Source organism: Drechmeria coniospora, chromosome 01, assembly GCF_001625195.1.
Source record: "Drechmeria coniospora strain ARSEF 6962 chromosome 01, whole genome shotgun sequence".
NCBI classification, from domain to species: domain Eukaryota; kingdom Fungi; phylum Ascomycota; class Sordariomycetes; order Hypocreales; family Ophiocordycipitaceae; genus Drechmeria; species Drechmeria coniospora.
The window spans coordinates 11,265,274-11,283,870 of NC_054389.1; the positions used below are offsets into that span (position 1 = coordinate 11,265,274).

Here is an 18,597-nt window from a genome sequence, read left to right on the forward strand (position 1 = left end):
CGGGTGCCTAGAAACGAAATGCCGTCCCGAGTGTGCACAGGCTCGAGTCGACATCATCCTGGCCATCGGGACGGGTGTGCAGCCCCGACGAGCGCAGGGGTGGTGCGGCGGTGTGTCGACGCCGACCGGCGTCTTGAAGGACAAGAAAAAGGTCGCTTTACTAGTAAACCTAAAGCTGTGGTGGGAATGCTCGGTATCCATGTTCCTTTCCCCTCCTCGTCGCCTCCATCTCTTCCCGCACCGGCCGATCCCCCTTTTTCGTGCGCCCGCCGAAATGGCACGCGCCCGTCATGGCGCCCTTGCTCGCCTCAGCTCGCCTTGCTGCGTCCTTGCGGCCAGCCGCGCCTGTTCCCGCGAGCCTTGGCCTCCCTCGCCTCCTCGTCGCCCGTCCGGCCGTCGTCGTCGCCGTTGCTGCCGCTCTCGCGGTTGTGCATCCGGTACGTCAGCGCGTTGAACTTGTCTCGCAGCCCGCTCCCCGTCGTTCGCCTCCGGTCGTCCGACTCGCCGCTTCCGGCGCCCGTCATGGCCGGCCTGCTGTCGGCCCCGCCGATCCTCCGCAGCGCGCGCCGGTGCGACGCCCCGACAACGCCGCCGCCGCTGCTCGACGGTCGCAGGAGGTCGATGCCCAGGCCCGTCCCGCCGCGGCCCTCGACCGGCGTCGGCGGCGTCATGGCGAGAAACGACGGCACGCCGGGGCCCGACTGCCCCGATCCCGTCCTGTACGACCTCGCGCTCGCGACGCTGCTGCTGCGGCTCGCCGACCGCGGTCCCGGGATGCTGCTAAAGGTGCTGCCGCTCGCCGACCGCGGCGGCGACCGCGAGTAGTCCACCGGCGACGTGCCGTACACGCTGTACGAGTCGTCGCTGTCGTTGATGCTGCCCGCGTAGTGCGTCGTCGCCCCGCCCGACGAGATGAGCACCGAGCTGCTCGCGAGCTCCCTCAGCTTGCTGCGCTGCTCCGCGTTCGGCCGGTGCTTGGAGAACTTGTTGCCGATGATGGCCCCCGTGTGGGAGATGAGGGCCTTGACGACCGCCTTCTTCAGCGCGAGCGCGAGGTCGAGGTTCGACCACGTCTTGTTCTGCCACTCGATCGTCGGCAGCCGGAACACAAAGTCGTGCACGTCCTCAAAGTTTCGCGAGTCCTTGCCCTTGTAGCTGAGGCAGAGCACGACCGACGGCATGCGGATGTGCGCAAACGTCATGAAGTTGCTCGCCCGCCGCATCATCTTGCTCAGGTCGTCCGACTTCTGCTGCTTGTCGTCGGCCTGCCCCTTGCCGCGCAGGCCGAAGCGGCCCTTCTTGATCTCGCCCACCTCCTTCATCGAGAAGCCCGTCGCCGAGCGGCCGAGGACGCCGGCGCGCGCCGTCGCGTTCGCCCGCAGCGAGTCGTGCGACGCGTTCTTGGACAGCATCGACTTGCCCGTGCCCGTCGACCGGAACAGCCGGAAGGGGTGGCCGTCGCCGCCGTTGACGCTGAGCGCCTTCTTCGGGCTGCGCTCCTGCGGCGTGTGCGACGAGAGCGTCGGTCGCAGCCGGAGCTCGAGCGACCCGGCCCGCGTCGAGAAGCCCGACGAGTCCCTGTCCGCCGCCGCCGGCGTGTCCAGCCGGCTGTTGTTCGAGCTCGGCAGGTCGCTGTCGTCGTCGTCCTGGCCCGCCTCGTTCGCTGCCGCGCCCTTCGTCCCCCCCGCCGCCGCCGCCGAGGCCTTGTCTCCGTCCATGCCGGGGAAGATGTACTCAAACATGCGCTTGCCGGCCTCGCGCTCGAGCTGCAGCTTCATCGGGAACAGGTCGACCTCGAACCGGTCCATGACGGGGATGCCCGCGATGGCCTCGAGCATGTACCAGTAGACCCGGATCATGTCCTTGTCCGGCCCCGGCGGCCCGCCGCCGGCCTTGTCGTCGCCGTGGTAGGGCGCGATGATCTCCGGGTACGTCGCATCCGGGAGCAGGTTCAGGCCGAGCACCTTGCCGACACGGACGAGGTTCATGTGCGACCCGTCCGAGTTGTCCGTCCGGTCGTACTCGACGTCCTTCAGCTGCAGCTCCACCAGCGGCTCGTTGGAGTCCTGCAGGAGGTGCCAGACAATCTCCCGCGCCGAGAGGCTCCACTTGACCAGCGCGTTCGTGTCCGAGTTGACGTCGTACTTTCGCTGCGACGTCGTGATGGCCTTCATGAGGAAGAACAGCTCGTCCTCGCACGCCGCGAGGTCCTTCTCCAGCGCCAGTCGGTCCTCCCATCCCCTCCTGTCGAGGAACTTGGAGTAGATCTGGAAGTGCGACTTGATCTCCTCGAGCTGCCGGATCCGCTCCTGCAGCTTCTGCACCATCTGCGGCGCGCCGCTGAGGTCGCTAAAGTCCGACGCCAGCATGATCTTCTCGAGCCGCTCGCTCCGCGTCTTCTCCAGCGGCTCGCTGTACATGAGGAGGTCGAGGACGATGACGTAGATTGCGTAGTACTGCGACGAGTTGCAGAGCGCCCGCGCCTGCGGAAACTCGACCCAGAGGCTGTCCGCCCGGCTCTCCGGCTCCGGCGGCGCCTCGCTGACGCCGTCGTCGGCGTTGACCACGTCGTCGTTGTACTTGAGCCGCAGGTTGTTGTACTTGTCGTACCGGAGCACCGCCGACGTCTTCTGCACGACGCGCTTGAAGCCGAAGGGATCCGTCGTAAAGTTGAACATGATCTCGATGGGCACCCACGGCGGCCACGAGGTGCCCACGGGCGTGCCGTACATGCTCCCGGCATACATGGAGACCAGGCTGGTCTGGAACCACTTCTGGTGCGTGACGAAGAACTGGGTGCTGTCCATGTTGAGGTGGAAGCGCCGCTGCACGAGGCCGCTGACGTTGTCCGATATCCTCGTCTTGTCCATGACCTCGAGCACCTTGAGCTCCATGCCCTTGGCCGTCACGATGACGACGTGCTTCCTGTTCTTGTCGCTCTGCAGCTGGATCTGCGGCGCGATCAGCCGCAGGTGGTAGCCCCTGTGGGGGCTGTAGTCCTGCGAGATGCCGCTCTCGAGGTCCTCGATGGCCGCGCAGGTGCCGTCTCCGTTGGTCCCGAAGCTGGCCCGCGCGTACTTGCGCTCCTCGCCCAGGATGCTCCTGATGCGATCCTCGAGGTTGTCAGCGCTCTTCGCCCCCTCCGCCGCGCCGCCGTCGGGAGGCGACGACGCGCCCGAGGGCTTGCCGCCGGCCTTGGCCCGGCTCTGCTCCTCGACAATGTCCAGGATGAACTTGACGGCCGGCCGCGACAGGTAGTAGACGAAGCCGCGCCGTTGGCTGTTCTGGTGAAAGTAACGAAGCACAATGTTGCGCAGCGTGTTGTTCCACTTGAGCTGCAGGTTGTGGATGACGAAGCGGTTGTTGAAGTCGCTCTCGAACTCGGCCGCCGCCGGAATGTCCAGCACGTTGTCGCTCTCGCTCGACGTTTCCGACCGCGGCACGGCCCCGCTCCCGTTGGCCTGGCCGTTGCCGTTGCCGTTGCCGTTGCCGTTGACCTGGCCCGGCGTCTTGGCCGTCATCTGCTCCAGCATCTTGGCCAAAAAGGCCTTCTTGTCCTTGAGGACGTTGGTGTGCTTGCGGAGAGCGTCCAGGTCGTCGACCGTCTCGGGCTCCTGGCTGCGGTTGGACTGGATCATCCTCAGCTCCGCCTCTCCGACGCTCCTCGAGTGTGCCAGCATCTGGACTTCGAGCTGGTCGAGCCGGTCCTGTATCAGCTGTCTCTGCACGTGCTTGGGGTCGTCGTCGTGCGCCATGCTGCAGAAATGCGTCGGCTCGTTGCCGAACGGACTCGACCGCGTGGGATCCCCGGCAATGGTCCCGCCAATGTCCGTCTGACGAAAGTACGTCAACCGCGGTGCAAAGGCCAGCGGCAGGATCTTGGTGTTCGGGTGAGGCTCCGTCGGCAGAATCCAGTCGAGCTCGACAAAGTCGTCCATGTCGATCCAGCTGAAATCGTTGTCCGGAATCGTAAACTTGGACAGGTCGGGCTTGTCGTCTTGGTCGGTGATGAGCGTCGACAGGCAGCCCCTCCTGATGGCGTCCGTCGTCGTTCCCTTGAGGCTCGCCGACACGGCTCGGATGTCGGCGCTCGCGAGGTCGAGCTGCGCGGCGTGGATCTTGATGCCCGACGTCCTGCTCTGCGTGTTCTTGCCCTTGCCGAGCGTGTTGAACTCTTCCCTCCGCTGGTGGAGGTCGAGCATGAAGCTGTCGAAGCGCACCTTGAGGCCCGTCGCCGAGACCGCGTTCTCCGGATAGTCTTCGGCGTCCTTGTGCTTGTATATGTGGCTGAGGAAGAGCGGCGAGAGCAGCAGGCTGTACTTGATGGTCGCCAGGTGCCGGCCAAACTTCTTGCTGTTCTTCTCGTGGCCGGGGAAGAGCCTGCCCTGCCGGATCGGCAGCGACATCGGCTGGCTGAACAGCCCCCACCAGGCGAAGAAGTGCGTGAAGAAGCGAGGGGTCAGGTGAACCGTGTTGTAGCTCCTCGACGGATCGGGGTTCGCCGACATCCAGTCGCGGTCCACCGGCGCTCGGATGGCGATGGACAGGTGGATGTGCCGGCTCCTGAAGCCTCGCATGGCGTCGTACGGCCGCCCGTCGTCGTCTGGCCTCGCGTGGATGGGGTTCTTCAAGACGACGTCGTAGTGAGGACGGAAGTCAAAGTTCCGCCGTCCGTCCTCGATGGCGCGCTCGAACATCAAGCCCGCCATCCACTGGACCTTGCCCGACAGCTTCATGACGACCTTCTTGAAGTTGGCGCCGGCCTTGGCGTTGTCCTCCATCAGGTGGCCGTCGTCGGCCTCGCGTTGGCGGGCCGCCTCCCGCACCAAGTGGCTGTAGTCGGGTATCGCGAGGATGTATTCGCCGCTGTCGATGGTCATGAACCGCTTGGGGTCGTCCTCGGCGTTGATGTTCCACTGCACGTCGTTGCGCCAGCACATGAGAAATCCCGCGCCGTTGCCCGTGACCTGGTACGGGTCGCGGGTCCCCTTGAGGGAGAGGTGCAGGTCGCCGTCTCCCTTCCAGGCGATGTGGACGCGCGAGTGCGTGTTGAGCCTGAGCTTGTCCCAGAAGCCGACCCTCTCCGACGGGTCGACCTGGGGCTTCGTGAAGGACTCGACGACCATCATCATGTCCTGGATGCACGGCTGGTAGCAGGGGCCCCAGGTGATCCGAGTGGGCAGGCCCGTGTTGATGTCCATGTAGACGTCCGAGAAGGACTTGACGGGGCCGATGGTCCTCCGCACCTCGATGGCGAAGCTGCCTTCGTTGGGCGACGCCGGATCGGTGCCTCGGGGCGGGACGATGTTGACTCGCACCCGCCGCGTGGATTCGAGGCCCCTGAATTCCTCGGCGAGGACGAAGTTGGCCTTGAGCTGCACCGACTGCATCCGCGACGACTGCCCCGTCTTCAGCCCCGGTATGTGCAGCAGGGGTAGCGGGTAGTCGCGCAAGGAGAGGCGAGCCTCGCCCATGATGATGCAGATGTGCATGGGCACCAGGAGACTGTACCTCATGTCCCTCGGCACGCCCTTTCCGACCTTGTGGATGAAGTCTGGCAGGTCCGGCAGAGCAAACGTCGGCTTATCGACGATGATGTGCAGGTCGGATATCATGGCCGACATGAGAGCCGGTCTCCGAGGCACCTCGAGAATGTTCTCCGTCTCCTCGACGTCTTCGGGCAGGTCGGTCGAGCCCCAGAACATGTCCCGCAGCTCGCTCGTGCTGGTCTGCGACACCTGGTAGGCACGCTCTATGCGCATCTTCCACGACTTGGCGTTGAACATGTCGAGGTGGGAACGCGCTTCGGTTTCGGACACCTTGGCATTCCCGCTGATGCCAAGGCTCTCGCCCTCGGGATTGTACCGGGGCATCGTGCCCTTTCCGAAGCCGTGGCTGTCCTGGTCATAGCCGTCCAAACTTCGACTTCGAAACCACGACGTCGTGGACTGATCGGATCGACCGCGGGCGAGGGCGGATCGAGATCGAATTTTGCTTCCCTTCCTCGATCCCTCCTCGCGGACCCGCTTCGACTTGACCCGGAACGCTTCTTCCCGAGCCAGCCTCTGCACCTGCTCGAGGCGGCCAGTGCGATAGATGATGCCCAGCTTCCACTCGAACGCGCCATCTTCCATCTCGAAGAGGAAGTTGCGCGTCCGCACCGACACCTTGGGCACCTTCTTCGGCGCCACGGGCCTCTTCTCCAAGATGTACTCGTTGGTGCCGGTCTTGAACCGATGGTGCAGCTGCTTGATCGATTTGATGACGTTGATGATGTTGTCGGTGATGCGGTTGACGAACACTTCGTGAGGGACCGCCACCCGGATCGCCTCGCAGACGATGTCGACCATCTTATCCTCGACGTAGGTACCGAGGGATGTCTTGTGCCTCGATTCGCGCAAGTCGACCCTGCCGTTCTTGACGCTGACCATCTTGGCCCAGACATTGCGCATCCGCGGGGGCTCCACGTAGTGACGTATGAGCTTGGAGGACATGAAGGGCGTCGACCACCTGTTTCGGCCCGTCTCCAGACCGTAGACGTGGAGCATCATGATCGGCTCGTGGGGCAGCTCCGCCTTGATCTGCAAAAGTGCTGCCTTGACGTCGACGGTCAGCAGCTCGGGGGAGACGGTGGACATGCCGCCGGAGGCTGCGGCGGAAGGGATGTCGTCGGGGCTGAGATAGGTGCTTTCCTGGCGCTTCCGGGGAACGTCTCGCCCGGTCCTCATGAAGGCTCTCCTCAGCGTCATCGTCGCGACGCCGACGGCGTAGTGTCGGTACAGGGAGTACTGCAGCATGATGGTCCGTATCGAGGACTGGACGTGGAACATGGGTCCCTGGCTGTCGCTGGACGTCGAGAAGGCGAGCTCCAAGCGCGGCACGTGGAGGAACGGTTCCGCCTCGAGTCGGTCGGCGGCCTCGACGATCTGGCCCTCCATGCCTCGTACGTGCACGGCGAGCCGACGGCCATCGCCGGCATTCTGCACCTTGCGCCTCGATTTGGGGGAGGTGGGGAAGAAGGGGATCGGGTCCGAGTCGGACTGGGTCATGGACCGACTGTGCGCCCGTCGGCGTGTCAGCCGTCGGCGCTGCAGCCCGTCGAGTCTCCGGGCGCGATACTCGGCAGTGAAGGTGTCGAGGTGGACCGAGACGCCTCGGACGTCGTCCGAGATTTCCTCGTCCACGCCGGCCACCTCGACGTTGAAGTCGGAGGCCTCGAAGTGGCACCGCACGAGCCATTCGGGCATCGATCGAAGGAAGCTCTGGTGCTTGGTCGATTTCGACGTCGCTCGCTTGTCCGGCTCGACGTCGACGCGCAGCTGACGAACGATCTGCCGCAGGCCATCCGTGATCTCCGGCCTCATCATGCTGATGGAGAAGGACTTGATGTCCCCGGTCACGTCGACGGCAACATCCGGCCTGGCGCCGAGGTGGGCCTTGACGTCGAAAGCCTCCGTCGTGATGAGGTTGAAGACTTCCCCGGAGCAGGTCTGGTAATACAGCCGGGGGGATTGCAGGCGCAGGGAGCCGTCGAGGAAGTAGTGCGAGTCCTCCAGCTGCGAATGGGAGGACTCGACGTCGAGCGAGACGGACGAGATGGACGAGATGATGAGATCAAAATCATCCTCGTCTTCCGTGTCCTGCAGCGGCTTCAGCCTGATGCGAATGACCGGCTCGTGCATGGAAAACTTGATGTTGGCTTTGGGGAGGAGGCGCGAGATGAGGTGGCTCGGCGTGTTGTGCTGCGCCTTGTGCGGCTTCGGTTTCGGCCGCATGAGGGCGATGAGGAGGGGGAGGTGGCAGGGATCCAGGTCGACGGCCGGCGAGGTCACGACGGAGCTGGCAAACAAGATGTTGGCGTTCTTCGCCTCGATGCTCCCGTCCCGGGCCAGCTCGACGGACTTGGACGGCAGCGTGGTGCGGACGGTGGTGGTCGCCATGGGCACGTACAGCAATCGCTGCGCATGTCCACGGCCATCATCCAATCCGACCGAGATGGACAGGGCAGCGGCGAGAGCCTCGTGGGCGATGTCCTTTGGGGAAAAGTACATTCTGTGGGCCGGAGACTTGGGGTCCAGGCGGTGCAGGTCGATGCCAACCTCCTTCATGGACGCCGTGAGCAGCATGGGACACGCCGCCGGCTTCACCGACGTGATCTTCCACGAGAGACCGACGAAGCTGACGGCAAACTGCACCTCCTTGATGCCCCTCAGTATGGAGCTGAAGAAATCTTTGGAGTCTGATACGGATCTCATGAGCTCGTCGACCGTGCTTCCCGGGTCTTCCGAGCTCGGCAGCGGCACCTGACGTTCGAGGACGATGTCGGGCGGCCGCTCCTCGGCGGCGGCGGAGTCGGCTTGTCGGCGCAGTTGCCGCAAGCGCGTGGCACAGAGCTCCATGTCGTCGTACGGAACCTGCACTCTACCGAGCTTGAGTGCGACGGTGGCGTCGCGTAACCCGTCCCTTGTCTCGTAGAGGAAGCCGTGGACGTTGAGGAGCGCATGATCGAGAATCTCGAGCGACTCGCCGCCGTCGGGCGTGAAGTGGACGCTCCGAAACGTCATGATCCACTCGGCCTGTTGCTGCTGCTGGCGCTGCGACGACGACTTCTGGAGGAAGCGCGCGCGGTCGGCCATCTTGCTCCTCGTGTCGACGGCGATGGTGATGCTGCCGACCTGGATGCTGCCGACGTTGACGACCTTGACTGTCGAGCTGGTCGCCACGACGTCGACCATCTGGAGCCACTTGATGTTCTTCTGCAGCTTTTTTATCCTATTCTTGAACCTCGTCAGTTTGCTCCAGGTCTCGCCGTGAACGGCGTGCGCATTGTGCGAGCTCATCCTGCGCAGCGGGACGGCGTCGTCGTCGCCGTCGGCCTCGGTCCCCGCATCCTCGTCCTCGTCCGCCGTCGTCTTCCGTGCCCGGAGCTCGCGGATGTCGACGGACACGGTCAGCTCGGTCAGGACGAGACTGATCCATGTCGGCTGGGCAAACGTGGGCCGGTGGATGTTGAGGCCGAGCCCACGAACCTCGATGGTGCAGCCGTCGCGCAACGTGTAGGCAAGTCGGCGAAGCGAGAGGTAGCCGACTCGCTGAACGGATATGCCGGTGAGGATCCGGATGACGGCAAAGAGGACAAAGGACGAGAGGTAGGCGACGAGGGCCAGTCCCAGGAGAAAGGTCGGGTTGAGAAGGGCCATGGCGGCGGCGGCGGCCAAGACAGCCGGCCAAGGCGATGTGCTATTTCACTAACAGAGGACCAGGGTCAGCCATCGAGTGCGTCCCGGGCAGGGAAGAGACGTACGGGACGCTTCCCGCAGATGGATATCATGGCCTGAGCATCAGAGATGCCTGCGAGCTAGGTGCGCCATTGCGTGTCCATGCAGAGCTGCGTTGGGCGTATACGATGCCTGGTGACGGCGCTCCGGACGAGTCGAGCCGCGCCGAGGCGCTGCCGAGGGCACAGTTCCAAACGTGACGTGAATCTGCGGACGTCGGAGACCAGACCTGGGTCGCGGTCAAGGCTCAAACAAACCCTTGACCAGTTCGTCGTCGGCAAGGCGGAGAAGGGGGGGGGAGATATGGAGAGGTTCCCGGCGACTCTCAGGGAGGGCGTGGCGTGAGGCGAGCGATCGGGGTTTGGATAATGAAGCTCTCTAAAAAGTGCGGCCAGGACGCATTGGAGATGCGGTTTTCGAGATGGCCGAGGGTAGTCGCGAGGATCGAAATAGATATGTGGCATACTCCGAGACGTCTTGACTCTGGGGGAATTTGGGGCGACGAGATGAGGGAGTCGCTAGCTCCAATACTCCATGCTTCGAACCCAGGAGCCTCAAGGGGAGCAGGACGGTCTCAGAGGTGGGCACTTGGGTACTTGGATACGACGCTGGTGTCAGTGGGTAGGTAGGGGTTGGCATCGAGGTCGGTGGGTAGCAGGTACTGGATACATGGGTACTTCAGGGGGGGAGGCTAGACAATCCGCGAGCAATTCGATACCGGAATACCTGCGGAATCTATGCGCAAACATAGGTCGCATAGGTTCCTTCCTATCAGCAGCTACTTGTAGGTGCCTGGCAAGGTGGGTTCCTTGGAGATGTCGGTGGAGGCACGTACATGTACTCTGTACCGGCTTCGCAACAGGCTACTCCACATACGTACAGGCGGTCCAACGCGCTGGCACTGCGTCGGCCGGCCCGGACTCGAGCATTCCAGCGGTGAAACATTTCGCTGAGGAGCAGGCCATGGATGACGGTGTTGAACGCCGCACACAGATGTTATTCTGCAGCAGCCTGGCATGCGCATGCTAGTACGGATACGTGTAGGCCTTTGCATTTTTCCTGCGTGGAATCGGCAGTTGCTTGTCCGAGTATGTTTACCTCGTCCAGAGTACTCCAGACGGAAGCCACAGGCATGCGTTGAGCGGGTGGAGGCATTCAACTCCTCAGAAAGCGGTAGGACAGGTACCTGAGTACCAACCATTTCGAGAAATACCACCTGCACGAAGGTATAGCTACTTGCCCTGCAGTATGCCGGAGTACCTGCGACCTCTGCTCGGCAGAACAAGAGCACCTAAAGGCTTGCTTGCAGGTATGACTGCGCAACACTACGACGCATGCGCAGTACGGTTTACGTGTAAGTGAGATGAAGCTGCACTCCGTACGCACTCGAGCAATAATCACTACCTAGCCGATGCACAAGCGGCAGTCTCATGCCGCGACCTACCACCCGTGCCCGATCCTTGCTCTCATGCCATGCAGCTTGCACCAACGCATCCAACCGATACATGATGACCAATCACAGTACGTACCTGCGGTAAGGTGGGCTGTTGCCAGTGCGTACTTTGGTACTGTACTTAATACCTAGTCGTACTTGTAGGTACATGTACTGCTTGTCCTGCACGGAGTAAGAACTCCGTGTTAGTCAACGTGTAATATTTCATGCAAGTTCTCCGTATGTAGTCCGTACAAGTATTAATACATGTAATTAATTACTTTAAGTTCTCGTAGTTGTACTCACATGTACTTACTGTACACAAACCTTCAGGACTTACGGAGTACAGTACAGTATTTACGTTGGCAGGGCGTTCCGCTCCCGATGTCCCGACTTACCCTAGAGGCAAAGTAGCCCATCCAACGACTGCAACTATCGGTCCCGTCCTCGCCGTGTCTGGTGATTCTGTCAGCTAGTTCATGGTTGTGGGATATCAATGTGCAGTACTTTGTAGTGTATAGGTTTCAAGGTATAGATGTAGTCTTTGTCGGTGTAACTTTTCATGCCAAGCGCCCGTCGGCTTACGGGCCTCTGTGGTCGGATGGTGCCCATCCCTTGATTCCATGGCCGTTGTGGCTGCCCTCATGCCCCCCCCCCCTTTACAGAATCCATGGCCAGCTTGCAGAAACCCGCCTGCACCCTACGCAGCGATATCATTTACACAACCCGAGGAATGAATCATCTCACGGCTTGAACCGTCCCGACTTGCCTGCGAACACTGGACGCAAAATTCGGCCGAGAGGTTGGTCGGTCATCGTCGGATACTGCCACAGCCGACCATTGTCATCATGAAGGAGAATAAAATGGTCATGAATTCCGAGAAAGGTCTTCAACCTTTGACTGCTCGGCTCGAAGCTCGGCGATCCGGTCATCGATGAGGGCAATGTCGGCCTCGACCTTTAATATCTTCTCCTCCATCATCTGGACGTACTCGCCATCCGACATCTTCTTCAATGGACTCCACCTACCACCAAGCCAGCTCCCCCGTTCATTCGCGGGCTTCGAATCTCTCGTGTTGATTCGGTTGGCGACCAGCTGACCGCCAGCCCCAAACACACCCCATAGCACCATGGCTGGCAGGATCTTGGGAGGACCTCCTGTAATGCAATCCATCAGCAGCCGCGAGGCTGCAAGCAGGCATGGGGGGGGAACCTACTCATCAAGCCGGCGATGGCGCCCGTCGCAGAACCGGCCACGGCGCTGGCCTGGACCCTGTCAACCGGTCGCAGTTGCTCATCGCCACCCAACGCCCTGATCGTGACGGTCCTCGCAACTGACGGCGAGTTAGCGGCGGCCGCGAATGGGGATGGGGTTCACCGGAAGCGCTTGCGTACACCAGTAGCTCGTCCCAAGAGTAAACCACTGCACACCGGATAGAACACCGCTGGCGAACGGATTTGTGTCGCGGGCGATGGCGCCTCCAACACCAGCCAGTATCCCGGCGGCGCCTGAGAGGGAAGAGTCAGCCGAGACGCAAGACGGAATATGCAGTGCCGGGGATGAGAATACCAGACCAGGTGCCAACCTTGACCGGCGGCAGCAGAAGCTCTACGACCTCGGGAGGCAGCAAGCCTCGTCGTTGCCTCGATGATGACACCGCTCGGGGGACGTCCCCGGCGTCATCTCGAATGGCCATCGTCGCTTGGATATCGAGATGACAGAGGGTCGGCAGCTGAATAAGCCGTATCAACGGGGAACCCGTTTGGCACAGTCGCCGATGCGGTTGCTACCTTGCTCGTCGCTGCGTCGTGGCTGGCATGTCGTCGACAGCCGTTTTGCACCGTGAGGTTGCACGTTGGATCCACTCAGGAACGCTGGAAATGCTTGTTCGTCCTCTGCAGCCTAGGCGGGCAAGGTGGTTGGTGTGCCAAGTACCTAGGACTTGCTCACTTGCGTACATGGTAGGTACCTAGTACTCAGGTAGGTACTGGACACGAATTGCACGTGGTACAAGAAAGTACAGTAAAGTACTCCGTACAGCACAGTACTCCGTACAGCACTCCGTACAGTACTCCGTATGGAGATTGTGCACAGAACTCCTACCCCGTACTTGTACGATGTACTTGATACGGTTGTACTGGCAAGTACTGAGGCACAGTGTACTCTGTACTCGTACAGTGGTTACACCGCTGAGGCACGCGTCGAGTCGCACAACAATTGCCCTCGGCCAACTCCGTCGAGGCTAGTTCCAACGCACTACAGGTGAATTACATGTACTTGCCAGGTGCCTTGCAGGTTTACGGATGAATACAACGGTCCTAGGACTGGTGGCACCGCAGTAGGTGCTGGTGCCAAGGTATCTCCCTATCTATTGGGGCTGGCCGCCAACCCATTAGGGGGTATGAGAGGTTACAGGTCAGAAGGTATGGAGTACGGAGTACTTGTTACAGCAATGGTACTCGTGTGCAAAGTATTCCTGTACTTACTATTCACTGTAGTTAAGCAGGCACTGAGGGGCGACACAAGCACAAGAATCGGATCAGAGGTTACAGCACCCAAAGAGGACTAGCGTCTCACACTCCCTCAATCCCTGCGAGTGAAAATTGAGGCAACCCTCACGACGACTTCATCTTTTTTCCCACGCCGAGCAAATTTCGACTCAACAACCCCAGACACGACAACTCTCGTCGGGGTCCAGCAAGCAGCACACACCGCCATCGCCGCCTCCACCCCCCCCGCGTCGAACCCTCACCCTCACCCTCGTCCTTCCGTCCGCCGTCGACCCCGGCATCCCCTGAGTGAGACTGAGGCTCTCGCTCCCCGTTCGATTCGATTCGATCCTCCTGCGCGCCTCGGTTGCAAGACCCGCGCGCGTGGCTTAGCCAACAAACGCAATCATGGGTATCTCGCCCCGCCCTCGGATCCCGCCCCCCTGCTGCGAGAAGAAGCCGCTGACGCGGTTCATCAATAGCTCCCAAGAAGAAGGAGCAGCAGAAGATGTCCCTGGGGGACTTTCTGACTGATTCAGGTCCGTCATCCCCGCTTCGCTTCGCTCCGATTCGATAACCCCGCCTCGGCCTCGTCTCGTCGTCACACGCGCTGGCCTCGATAAATCCCCATGCCTCCCTCCCTCCCTCCCTCATCCTCCCCGGACTGTCTTTGCGGCGTGCTGACTCCCTGCAGGTTTCGGTGGAGGCTCCTGGGCTGATGAGGTCGAGGAAACCTATGGTGAGTGACGTTCATCCGAGTTCACGGTTCATGACACGCCGGATGCTAACAGACGTGACGCAGTCACTGGTACGTCGGCTCATGCTGCATCTCCAGCTGCCGCGCCTTCTCCATCTTCACCTTGAGCCAAATCTGACTCCAATAGTTGGCACTCAGCAGCTACCCGCCAGCGATCGATCCCGTCCCGGTGGAACCCATTCGGCCTGGCAGGAACGAGGTCAGTCACCCAACCCAGCGGCCAGCTTTCCCACCTTTGTCTCTGCTGACCGTCCAAGGCTACTCCGTCCGAGAGGAGACTCCTCAGACGCTACCCACCAAGCCACCATTCACCGCACATCTCGGCAACCTGTCCTACGATGCCACCAGCGAAACCGTTACCGAGTTCTTCGAGGGCTGCAGCGTCGTCAGCGTCCGCATCATCGAGGACCGCGAGCTCATGCGCCCCAAGGGATTTGGCTATGTCGAGTTCGCCGACGTCGACGGCCTCAAGAAGGCGCTGACCCTTGATGGAGAGTCGTTCCAGGACCGCATGATTCGAATCAAGATCGCCGATCCTCGTACGTCGCCCCGTCGACGACCCGTTGAGAAGCGACGAACTAACTCTCGCAGCTCGCGGCGGTGACAGCCGAGGAGGAGAATCGACTCGTGACCTCAGTGATTGGAGTCGCAAGGGCCCGTTGCCCGACCTCCCCGGCCGAGGCAGCCGTCAGCCCTCTGATTTTGGCGAACGCCGTCCCCGAGACCCCGCCTTCTCGGAGAGCCGACCTGCCCGCGAGATCAACTGGGAGCGAAAGGGCCCTCTGGCGCCCATCCCCGGACAAGAGTACGCGCCCGGACCTCGCGACCGTAGCCGTTCGCGTGCCACCCCCGAGGGTATGGGCGACCGCAGCGAGCGCGGAAGCCGAAGCGGAGCCGGAGCCTGGGGCGAAGGCCGCCAGGAAGGCTCGCGCCCGCCTCGTCGAGACCAGCCCGAGCGCGCCGAGCGCGTCGTCACCGCCGCCGAGAAGGACTTCCAGTGGCGTGAGCGAATGCGCCCCGATGCCCCTGCCAAGCCGGAAGCGACGTCGCACGACGGCAGCGAGGCACCCCCATCGCCAGCACTGTCCACGGCCGCGCCCGCCCAGGGTGGCCGCCCTCGCCTGAACCTGGCCAAGCGAACGGTCTCCGAAGCGGCGAACGCGGCCGCGGCCGCACCCGCCGGCGACTCCAAGGCGAGCCCGTTTGGTGCCGCCCGCCCGATCGATACGGCGTCCAAGGAGAAGGAGATTGAGGAGAAGCGACTGCAGGTGCTGCAGGAGAAGCGCGAGGCGGAAGAGAAGGCCAAGGAGGAACGCCGGCTCGCCAAGCAGGCCGCCGCCGCCGCCGCCGAAGTTGATGCTCCCGCCAAGGTGGAAGAGGACGCCAAGGCTGAGGACAATGACAAGGCCGACGAGGGTGCCAAGGTGGACGAAAAGGTCGCCGAGGCCAAGGAGGGATCGGAGCCGGCAGAGAAGCAGAACGGCACGCCCGCAGAGCAAAAGGTGCCGATCCGAAGCCGGGAGCCCAAGGAGAACGCGCCGAGCTTCAAGTCGAGAGCGACGGAGGGCGGCAGCTGGCGGTCTGCCCCCAACGAGCAGCGGGCGAACCGCGGTGGTGGCCCTGGCGGTGCCCGTGGCGGTCGCGGCGGCGGCCGCGGCGACCGCGCCGACGGTGCCGGACGCGGCTCACGCAACGAAGGACGAGGCGCGCGCGCCAACGGCTCTCCCGGCCAGCAGCAGGCCCCGGCCCCGGCGGCGACCGACGCAGAGCCCTCGACGGACGCGGACGGATGGACGACGGTGCCGAACAAGAAGGGACGACAGGGTCGACCCTAGGCGTCACGAGGAGCACTAAAAGGGAAAAAGGAGCTTGTACATTTAGTCCCCGCTTTCGTCTTTATTCGGGTTTGCGACTATAGATGCCGTCGCAAGATGCGAAGCGCCGGGATCCGCCACGTTTGTCTTCCTTGGATAGGGTGCCGGACAGCGCCGTCCCGACGTCGTGTTCATGCGAGGGAGTTGTCGTCAACGGCGGCCTTGTCTGGGGCGCACGCGAGCGGTCCTTTTGCACGTACTGGTTTCGACAATGGACGAGAAACGAGGTGACGCGGGACGAAGTACACACACCAAGACGACGGATGGGATGGGATGATGGACGACAAAGGTGGCATTCTGTGCTCCCGGGGAATCATGGGCTTACTGCCTACGGGGGACTTGCGCGTACGACTTGCGTGGATGACGGATGTGGTTGTCTCTATTTATCGTTGAAGATAACAAAGTTTGCTTCGCACCTCTCGACTGCTCCAAATGCACCGTGCGGAGAAGGCTCGGCCGCGTTCGAGTGACCATTTTCATACTTTGTAAAAAAAGTGCAGCATGCGTGAGGCCCCTCTCCCCCTGGCCATGCCGTGCGAGCTTCCCACCGCGGACCATGCATCATGACATTGGGCGTGTGCTCGCTCCGGCTCGAAATCCGACATGAAGACGCGAGAAAGTGAAAAAAAAAGGCAGGAAAGAAAAAGAGACCACCAACGCCTGGCCGCAAAGACGACGCAGCTCGTCCATACGTGGACGATGAATCACATCCGCTTGGCACCCATGGCCTCAGCGCCGTACTCGTCCCAGTCGTCCCCCTCGAGCTTGCGGCCAACCCAGATGCCCAGTGCCGTCAGGGCGCTCCCGGCGAGGAACCAGCCCTCGAACCAGCCGTCGACAAAGTTCGGGCTCAGGGCACCCCTGAGGACGCCGCCGACGGCGGCACCGCCGGCGGCGGCGGGCAGCTGACTCCTCAGCAGCAAGCTCGAGGAGATGGTGTAGGTGGCGGCCAGCTGGCCGACGGCGAGAGCGAGATTCGCGCGGGCGTGCCGCAGCAGGCCGGGGGTCCACTTGGCGAAGAGGTGAAAGGTCTGGATGGCGCTGTTTCCGCTCGCGACGAGGATGACGCCGCTGAGGGCGAAGCTGATGGTGCGGGCCCAAGCGAGCTGGTCCAGCTTGGGGTCCCAGTGGCGGGCGAGGAGGCCGAGGAAACGGCTGACGGGATCGGTGCTCGAGAAGCTGGCCGACGGCGAGGAGGCGCGGCGGAGGGTCGTGAGGGCGGTGGCGACGATGCGGTACAGGCAGTAGAGGCTGAAGGCGTACGACGGCATGAGGAGGAGACGGCCGACGGGGGTCGAGGCACGCTCGGCGGCGGCGCGTCGGGTGCGCATCAGCGACAGGTTGGCCGACAGGTTGGCCTCCATGGTCTCGAGGCCGGCGACCTCGAGACGGAGGGCCCTCATCTCGGCCTCGACGCCCGACATGCCCCGGAGGGAGCCCAGGACCTTGCCCATGAGGCCGTCGGACTGCTGCGACGGCTCGGACGCCCGCTTCTCGAGGAACTGCAGCTTGTAGCGCTTGGCCGACAGCATCTCGTTGGTGGAGTCGAGCCCGACCTGCTTCCTGTTGACGTCGAAGTCGCTGACGGGCCTGCGCCTCTGGATGGCGGCATCGGTCAGCGTGTGCCACGGCGAGGAGACGGAGGCGAAGCCGGCGAGCATGGCCATGAGGGCGATGCCGACGACGCCGACCCTCTCGAGGCAGGCCCTCGTCAGCGTTTCCGACAGGTTCGGCCCCCGGAGGTCCGTGGGGGCGGCGGAGGAGGGGACGGCCTTGCCGACGAACCAGAAGGCGAACAGCCAGGCGGCGAAGAGCAGGAGCTGGAGGGCCCAAGCAAAGGTCGGCACCCGGCCCCTCGACTTGGTCCGGAAGCTCCAGCCGGCGCCGACGACGAGGGCCCGGCACTCGAGCCAGGGCACGACGGCGACGAGGAGGACGAGGAGGGCGGGCACGGCGACGGCGAGGGCGAGGTTCCTCGCCTTTGCATCGACGATCTCGATGATCTCGGTGAGGATGAGGAGCGCCAGGGTGGCGGCGAGGGCGACGGTGGCGCCAAAGGTCCAGGCGACGCCGCGCCGTCGCCAGCTCCGGTTGCCGTGGTCGTCGTGGGCCAGGCGCAGCTCGGCGGGCGCGTGCGAGGGCAGGACGTGGCCCTCGCCGTCCAAGGAGGCGTCGTGGGCGGCGTTGAGCTTCGGGTAGAGGTGGCGGACGACGACGAGGTTGACGACGACGAAGCAGGCGACAAAGGGCGCGAGGGAGAGCATCGTCGAGGCCGTCATGGCGTTGGGGTTCGGCGCCGCGCAGCCGTCGGCGGCATCGCAGTCGGCCGAGGAGAAAGGCCACATGGATGAAGCGGCGGATGGAGGGGCCGGCGTTTGCGTCCTCGTCTCCCTTGCCCCCTCACTGCGTGCGTGCGTGCGCGTGCGTGCGTGCTTGTTCGCAGTATCACGCTCTCTTTCTCTCCTGCAGGCACGTGTGCGTGTGCGTATATGCCGCTCTCCGTATCTCGCTCCGTACGTGTCCCGGCGTATGCAGGATGGCCGTGTGCGAATATGTCGCTCTCCGTAATCTCGCTCCGTACGTGTCCCGGCGTATGCAGGATGAACGTGTGCGAATATGTCGCTCTCCGTATCTCGCTCCGTACGTGTCCCGGCGTATGCAGGATGGCCGTGTGCTTCGTGTTTGTGGGGGCAACCCCGGTGGCTGGTGTGGCCGGCGAGTCGGGATCAGGCTGGCCGGCGACGTCGAGGCCTACCGTCGCAGGGCA

The 18,597-nt window shown here is 63.0% G+C and overlaps 4 protein-coding genes across 4 annotated transcripts; 1 reads left to right on the plus strand and 3 right to left on the minus strand.

The window, feature by feature from the left end:
* Nucleotides 1-308: 308 nt before the first annotated feature.
* On the minus strand, nt 309-9,200 carry DCS_02993 (uncharacterized protein; the record flags this gene model as incomplete). The annotated part of the gene is made up of 1 exon (XM_040800318.1): nt 309-9,200. The coding sequence occupies one exon, from the start codon at nt 9,198-9,200 to the stop codon at nt 309-311; it is 8,892 nt and encodes a 2,963-aa protein (XP_040661201.1).
* A 2,377-nt stretch (nt 9,201-11,577) lies between these two features.
* Nucleotides 11,578-12,406, minus strand: DCS_02994 (uncharacterized protein; the record flags this gene model as incomplete). Its single annotated transcript, XM_040800319.1, has 4 exons — nt 11,578-11,867; nt 11,927-12,043; nt 12,105-12,218; nt 12,280-12,406. 4 exons carry the CDS (start codon nt 12,404-12,406, stop codon nt 11,578-11,580), a joined length of 648 nt encoding a protein of 215 aa, XP_040661202.1.
* A 1,201-nt stretch (nt 12,407-13,607) lies between these two features.
* On the plus strand, nt 13,608-15,791 carry DCS_02995 (RNA recognition motif containing protein; the record flags this gene model as incomplete). The annotated part of the gene is made up of 7 exons (XM_040800320.1): nt 13,608-13,611; nt 13,682-13,738; nt 13,894-13,938; nt 14,002-14,007; nt 14,084-14,155; nt 14,214-14,495; nt 14,548-15,791. The coding sequence occupies 7 exons, from the start codon at nt 13,608-13,610 to the stop codon at nt 15,789-15,791; spliced, it is 1,710 nt and encodes a 569-aa protein (XP_040661203.1).
* A 743-nt stretch (nt 15,792-16,534) lies between these two features.
* DCS_02996 (G-protein coupled receptor) lies at nt 16,535-18,175 on the minus strand (the record flags this gene model as incomplete). Its single annotated transcript, XM_040800321.1, has 1 exon — nt 16,535-18,175. One exon carries the CDS (start codon nt 18,173-18,175, stop codon nt 16,535-16,537), a length of 1,641 nt encoding a protein of 546 aa, XP_040661204.1.
* Between the last annotated feature and the right edge of the window lie 422 nt (nt 18,176-18,597).